Source organism: Spermophilus citellus (assembly GCF_964194105.1).
Source record: "Spermophilus citellus genome assembly, chromosome: 1".
NCBI classification, from domain to species: domain Eukaryota; kingdom Metazoa; phylum Chordata; class Mammalia; order Rodentia; family Sciuridae; genus Spermophilus; species Spermophilus citellus.
Genome location: NC_138182.1, coordinates 160,181,532 through 160,189,316, shown reverse-complemented (window position 1 = coordinate 160,189,316; position 7,785 = coordinate 160,181,532). Strand labels below are relative to the sequence as shown.

Genomic DNA, 7,785 nt, shown 5'->3' with positions numbered 1-7,785 from the left:
ATTTCCTGTTAATATTTAGTCAGTATTTCCAATAAAGCTGGCTGCTTCTTCAGATCAAAGGCTTTTATATAGTCCTATGTGTCAAATCACTATCCGTGGGATATTAGAAGTTGGTTTGTTCCATTCTATTTTCTGTGTCTCACAGCAAATTAAAAGAAATCAGAGAGACAGAATTATAAGACTAAAGAGGCCGAAAATATTCATTCAAACTTGAATATTCTTCAAAGAGAGTGTGGGGGCAATTCTAATTAGAGGAAGAAACATAAGGGAAGCAAAAGCCAGATGTTTTCCACAAGGGTCCTCCTTTCAGCAGCTTTGATTTCCACTGGTAAGTTGAAAGTACAGTTTTTAGAACTTTGGCTAATTTTTAAAAACTTATTTCCTGGGCAGATTTAAAAGTCATTAGTAGCACAATTGCAAGAGAAACTTATGTATTAGTTACTAAAAGTGGGATAGAAAAAAATATGTTTTTGGGGGGGGGGGTTGATGATCTCTAATGTTCTAGTTTTTTCTTTCTTCCTTTCTTTCTTTCTTTCTGTCTTTTTTTCTTTCTTTCTTTTTTTTCTTTCTTTGTTGTTGATGTACCTTTATTTTATTTATTTATATGTGGTGCTGAGGTTCAAACCCAATGCCTTATATAGGCAAGCGCTCTGCTACTGAGCCACAACCCCAGCCCAATGTTCTGGTTCTTTAATGAAGGAAAACTACAGTGGGAGTGGAAGGACTTTCAGAAAAGCCTTTCAAACTTGATCTATGATTTTATTGGGACAAAACAGAAAATGGAAAGTTTAAGAACTGGATTTAGAAAATTCCTGATATAAAGAGTGGTGTGGATTGGTACAAAAGCAATGCACTATTAATGTTCATAGCAAGAAAGAAAAATGAACAGATTAATAAATTGTCTATTATATGTCTCAATTCCGAAGGATAAATACTAGTTGCCGAAGTAATGGTATTATACATCTGGATCTGGGTGTTGATTTGAAGCTTTACCTCCAAGGTGGAAGACTTCTGATGCCCATGTTTTAAAAGTATATTAAAGAAAACACTGACAATATTCTGTAGCTTCTTTTCCTAGTGTGGAGTAAAATGTCTTTAAAGAAAAATCAGTCATCAAATTTACAGGTTCTTGTTTTTGCTTCTGCTTTTGTTAGTTTCAAAGTGAAAGGCTGAGTATGCTAACTCAGTTCTGTGAATGCTAACATTAAAAAAATCAGGAAATTTAATTCAATTGGCAATTTATCAAGTGCTTACTAACAGACAAGTTGCACTTAAAGTTTGCACAAAGTACACTGAGAAAGAAAATTCCATGTTTTTCTTCCTCATAACTTTTCATAGAGTTGCTTCTATTCCCGCCCCTCCCTCTCTTCTGACCTCCCTCTAGATGAAATTGCTTTGACATTTTAGATTATTTCTAGAATCTTCTTCTTCCATGTCCACAAATATGACAGATTTATTTAGTGTTGAATAAACTTGGCTCGTTCAAGTATGTTTTGCCCTTAATTCAAACATTTGCTTGGATTTGATTATTAGAACAAATCATAAAGCAGCATTTCAAAGTTCCTTTAGAATTTCTGAAGCTGGTTCTTTGAGCTATGTTGTTTGCTTGTTTTTACTTAACTTAAACATAGTGGTCCCCATGCCAGGTAATGAACAACAAAAATTTGAAAAGTACAATTTACACCATTTATTAGTGAATAATTTAAAACAAGTTATAATGATGAAGCTTATACATAAATAAACACTTTATGTGCCACATAACAGAATTCTGTGGCTACAGAAAAAGTCAGTTTTACATATGAATCAGGACACAAAATTCTGTAAGAAAGAGTCTCCCAGAAACCACAGAAAGTTAGGCAAAACTGTAGTGAAAAAGACTTCTTAGCATCCCTGGGAGGCCATAGGCAAATGGAGGCTGGGGATATCTAAGGCTTTCATGGTTCTCCTTTTCAGCACTGGCTGGGCCATGGGCTAACCTATGTGCAGGCAAGCATTCCAACGAGATCCGGACATGTGACAGCCACGGCTGTGGACAGTACTCTGCTCAAAGGTATGGGGTTTGAAAATACCCACCAGTCTCTAGCTACTCACCTCTTTTCTTAGTGTCCTTTCCCATGTTTCCTTGAGGGCTCATGAGTATCCCCCTTCAGGCAGTCTAAAAACCCAGAGACGTGTGTAACATGACGGTCTTTGGAGCAACTTCTAAGAACTCTGCTTTAAGTAAGAGTTTTGAATGGGGGACAGATCACAAAATAAGAAAAAGAGAAGAGAATAAACACAATGTTTCCCTCTCAACCTCTCTACACATTGATTTTTCTCACCTGGCTTCCCAAGGGTGAAAATCAAAACATTGTATTTTAAAGATAAGGAACTTGAACTGAGGTACCAAAGTGTTAGTCCCATCAAACCCAGTTGGAGATGGTGAAGGTTCCGCCTGAATTCAAGCTTTTGGATTCTTTTCCACCAAGCCCATTATAACTGACTCAGGCTCTGGAATTTGAATGTTAGAGGATGATCCCAAGCAGGCAAGAAAGTGTCTCAATCCATTCCAGACAACGAGAAACTGAGCTGTGCTGTTTGTGAACTCATGAATGTTCAATAACACATACTACCTGGGGAGAGGTGGCACTGTCTGAGGTAGCCATGTGTCCAGTTGTATTTGTGATCTCCATCCTAATTGGAGCAGAACTCTCACTTTTTCAGATGCTAATTACAAAGCAACCTCAAATACCTGAGATAGGGCTAATATGGGAAATATGGGAAAATGGTCTCTGGATTGCCAAAATGAGGATTCAGTTAAAATCTTAACTTAATTCTAAAGTTTATACACACTGGACCTACACCACAACAACTTCTTGGTTCTTCACTTGGATCAATGTCACTTTACAGATAATTCTAACAATTCTGGTGAATCTGATTGCTTGGCAGTGATCTATTGGAAGGAGAGGAGCCTGGAGGGAGCAGGCATAGTGAGAACAGTGGAAAGCCAGAGCTGAGGGCTTGCTAGAGACAGACTCAAGCAACCTCACAATCTGGAATCATTTTGTGTTTGTGCTCCACACAGTTTAAGAAACCCAGGAGGCATCAGTCACGGCACTAAAATACCACGTGCAATAAATGATGTTTACCATGACTTGTCACTGAGAGAAAAATAAGACTAGGGTAACATGTGATATTTTTATGATAAGTTCTCATTAAAAGACAACTCTAAATGGTCTTGAAGAGGTCAAGCCATAAAACTTATTTACATGTACTATCTCATTTCCCTAAAATGCCATATAATAATAATAGCTAATATTTGTTTAAGACTCGCCATGTATCAAGTACTATTTTAAATGCTTTAATCTTTACACCATGGTTATTATGACCTATAGGGAGAGAGGTTAAAATTTGGCTAAACAGAGTGAGGAATCCTAGAACATCCCAACATGTTTTGGCAGCTTCAATTTTAGATACTCTAGACTGGGAATAGTGGGCTGAAACCATGTTCGTGGGCAATAGTATCCCAGGGCAGCTACTCAATCTGCAGGACCTTCTTTATATCCTAGAAATCAGAGACCTCATCAGGGCGTGGATGTCCTGTGTTCTGATGGATCTACCGTGTATGCACCATTCACTGGAATGATCATGGGCCAGGAAAAACCTTACAAAAACAAAAATGCCATTAATAATGGTGTTCGGCTCTCTGGAAGAGGTAAGAGGGTGACGCACAGACCTGGGACCCCTACCGATGCTTATTTACTTAATGTAGGTTTCATACATACTAGTTTTGTACTTATTTCAAAATTATAAAACCTAGAACATAAAGGATATAACAAACCAAAACAGCTGATGCATTTCAAAAGTGTTCTAGTACCTTTCCCCAAAGCTTCTGCTTTATGCACACATTCCACCAAACTCTATAGCTCATTGAAGGGGTTTCTTTCTGTGGCTTAAGTAGTTTTGCTTTTTTAAAAAAATCTATTAATCATAATGGATAGAAACTTTTATTTACCAGTATTTTTAAAAGTTGACATTTCTGAAAGATTTTAATGTGAAATATTTCCAGAGGCTTTTATGTTCTAGGTAAAGCAGGTCTACTGGTACTCCAGACATTGGATTTGTTTTTTAATTCTTTCAAAGTATAATATACATGCAAAAATGTGCAAAATACACAAACATACAGCTCCGTGCATTGTTGCAAACTTGTATTACATCAAGACAGAACTTGTCCAGTCTCCCCAAAACCCCTGTGTTAGCTATTGCTCAGTTACTGCTCCCAGAGAGGACAATTGCTACCCTGGCTTCTAGTTTTGCTATTTTAGAAGATTGTATAAATAGCTACCCTAGAGGTTGAGATAGAAGGATCCCAAGTTCAAGGCCAGCATAGATAACTTAGCAAGACATTGTTTCAAAATAAAAAATAAATAAAGGGTTGGGATGCAGGTCAGTAGTGGAGGGCCTCTGGGTTCAATCCCCAGTACAGGGGTGGGTGGTGTGGGCAACATAGAATTAAACAGAATGCACTGTTTCCTGTGGGGTTTCTTCCATTCCACATCATACTTGTGATGATGCTCTGTTTAAATCCACATTCACTCTTCCTCATGTGTGGATTCCATTATGTGCATATACTTGTAGCTTCTCAGCTATTCTTTAGATGGGCATTTGGGTATTTTTCAGTTTTAGGTGATTGAGAAAATACTGCTATGCCAATGTCTTGGCTGGGCACAGAATCACGAGCCACCACACAGCTTTGTAGATTCAAACAGCAATCTTTATTCCCGAACTCACACCGGCCTCTACACACGTTCTGGGGCAATCCCAGTTCTGCTGCCACCCAATTCACCTACTACATGAGGCTTTTTTCCCAAAATGCTCTCTGAATCTCACGAGAGCTCAACGGGAGCTCAGGCAGCAGGAACGCCCTATTTCCAGCAGCAATAATCCTCAACATCGAACTTCCCTAAAACCCAAGGTCTTAAACTGGGAATGCCCTCAACCCAAGGAGCGGGATACTTCCTCAAACTGCAGGATACACCCTAATCCTGGATCCACCCTGGTCATTGAGCAGGGTCACCTTTCTCAAACACTCATGCAAGGTCACAGCAAATTTAACATGGGGTACGCTGGCAAGGAAATCGATGCGTCATTCCTACTTGGTAATGGCCCTCAGCACTGCTAGGAACTTTCTTGTATCTTTTAATGAATATACATATGCATTCCTACTGCAGGTGAGTCCAGAGGATATTCTCTCACCAAGGTTGTGAGGGAACCACATCTTTGAGGAGCTGTTTGGTGGCAGTCCTCTGCAGGCCCCAAATGACAGCAGAAGCAGTTGCCATCAAACTGGGTTCTCTGAAGGGGTGGCACTTAAGAGCCACAGTAGTCAGCATGGTCACCTAACAGGTAGCAGTGATGAAGCAGTAATTAAGATTCATCTGAACCTCAGAGATTTGTGGTATTGGCTCATTTATCATGGTAACACTAGAATTGAATAAATGGGCAGCCTATTGGAATCTTGCTCTTTTTGAGAAAATCTCTAGATCTCATGAACAAAATTCTGACTTTAATCATCACATTAGTGGATTACAATCTCCAGCCAGTTCCCAGACTTGAGCCAGTTCAGTCCCAGAGCCCCTTCAGTGAAAGAGAGTAATTTTGTGTACTAAATCTTCCAAATGCATTGTGTATTTTATGCTGAAGCCCATCTTAATTCAGACTAGCTACATGGCCAATGCTAAATAGCCACAAGTAGCTAGTGGCTACCATATTGAATAACAAAATTCTATATAGCCTTGTTTTTTCTTCTTGGCCCATTTTGACCCAGTTGCACTTAACAGAGTAATATGTTCAAGTCTGCCTTTATTAGTGTATTTCTATTTTTCCTTGCATATCTGTAGTCTTTGCTTCATATAGACGATTTCTGAGTTATTTAACACATGAATGTTTGTATCTTACTTATGAACCCCTGGCCATTACCAATTTACACCATTCTCTCTAGTCTTGTTTCAGTGCTTCTTGGCCTGAATTCTACTCTCTGGCAATAGGAACATAATTCTTGCTTTCTTGTTGTTTCCATTTGCTTAGTGAATCTTTGTCCAGTACTTTATTTTTAGCTTTTTCTATCCTTGTTTTATTTCACACAGCATAAAATTTGGTTTTACTTTTCAAGCCAATAGGAAATGTATTAAGCAGACAAGCCCATTCACACTTATAGATATGACTTATATATTTAATCTCAACACTGTCATATTGTTTTATAAATATTGCATTATACTATTTCTCTACTTGGTAGTTCTTTTGTTAAAAGTTTTTTTTTGATATTTAGAAAAGTCTATATTTTTATTCCATAACCATTTTTATTTTTGAAGTTTAATAATTTTATCAGAATATATCTTGGAATAACACTGTTTGGGGTCAACTTCCCACCACCTCATGTTCTCCTGCTACTGTTCTTCAATACCTCAATTAGAGTTCATTTGAGTCTATTCTCCTTTTTGCATATTGTAATTTTAGTCTTTTTAACAGAATTGTCATTTTCTTCTATTTCTCCCAAGTTCATTCAACTGTTTCTTTTTGAAAGTCGTTTGAAAGTCATTTCTGTTCTTATGTTTAAAATTTCTGATTCAAGGCTATTGAAGTCCAGATAATAATTATACTTATTTTCTTTCAGGTTTCTGTGTCAAAATTTTATACATTAAGCCAATTAAGTATAAAGGTTCTATCAAGAAGGGAGAAAAACTGGGAACTCTTTTGCCCCTGCAGAAAGTTCATCCTGGCATACAGTCACACATACACATTGAAAACTGTGACTTAAGTGATCCTACTGCATACCTGTAAGCAGAAGACAAAGACGGATCTTCTAAATAGAAAGCCATCTTCTGAAAAACCTGGATGCATATCTTGCTTCTCAAGAAATATGTGTTCAATCAGAAACATGATAAATGCAAGAAAGAAAACAATTTTGATTTTGACTCAGTTACTTTGATGTTTGGGTATGAACTAATTTCTGGGGGGTTCTCTGATCTTTATGTAATCTACAGGATCTTGGGTGGTTTAGGCTTCTCCATCCTGAAGACCTAGGATAAAAAAGTGAATTCAAGCAGTTTACACTGTATTTTTTGACACCTTTGAAACTAGACTCTTTTCTGTATGAAAAGTGAGAATGAGCCTGAAGGTCTTTCTATGGCATAAGAATGAAGAGTAGCTTATGATTCTAGCTTAATAAATATTAGTTGAATAAATTGGAGGCTTCTTTTGAGTTGAGGTAATAAAGATTCTAAGCAATACCCTTAGGCGTATCAAACTTGGTACAGGGAAAGCTGCTTATACATGTAAGAAAGGATACGCAGGTTCACATCCATGCTTTTCCATGCTATGAGTAAGATATTTCCCAGGTAATAAACAATGGCATATTCCAGAAAGAAACATTCTAGGTGCCAGGGAAGCTGCACTACAGGGAGTACTAGACAAGAGAGATGAAAGCCTTTATCTGAAGCATCTCATGGTCAGTTGGCCTTATCTAGTCACATGCCTTATCTGTCACGTCTACTTATTTACGTGTTACGATGTATAATTATATTATTATATATCTATTATTCTACCTCAGTTATGTTGTGAAGTACAAAGAGGAAAAAATATCATACAAATGTCCAAAGGACCAAATGTAATTCTGGCTCCCTAGAAGTAAGTTAGTTAATAAGAGATGTGGAACTGCATTAATCATTTTGGAAACTTTCTTCATGGGTTTTTGTTAAAAATTTTTTTTGAAATATAGAAAACTCTGGTAGAATAATTCCAGTATTA

At 37.4% G+C, this 7,785-nt stretch overlaps 1 protein-coding gene across 1 annotated transcript; it reads left to right on the top strand.

Annotated features, from left to right (window-relative positions):
- The first annotated feature begins 278 nt into the window (after positions 1-278).
- On the top strand, positions 279-6,857 carry LECT2 (leukocyte cell derived chemotaxin 2). Its single transcript, XM_081305155.1, has 4 exons — positions 279-328; positions 1,954-2,050; positions 3,549-3,694; positions 6,653-6,857. The coding sequence occupies exons 1-4, from the start codon at positions 283-285 to the stop codon at positions 6,817-6,819; spliced, it is 456 nt and encodes a 151-aa protein (XP_081161281.1). The 5' UTR covers positions 279-282; the 3' UTR covers positions 6,820-6,857.
- The last annotated feature ends 928 nt before the right edge of the window (positions 6,858-7,785 follow it).

Coding starts and splice junctions, on each gene's coding strand:
- LECT2 (XM_081305155.1), top strand. CDS start 283: ATGTTTTCCACAAGGGTCCTCCTTTCAGCAGCTTTGATTTCCACTG. Junction 329..1,953: donor AGCAGCTTTGATTTCCACTG/GTAAGTTGAAAG, acceptor TCTCCTTTTCAG/CACTGGCTGGGCCATGGGCT. Junction 2,051..3,548: donor GGACAGTACTCTGCTCAAAG/GTATGGGGTTTG, acceptor TTTATATCCTAG/AAATCAGAGACCTCATCAGG.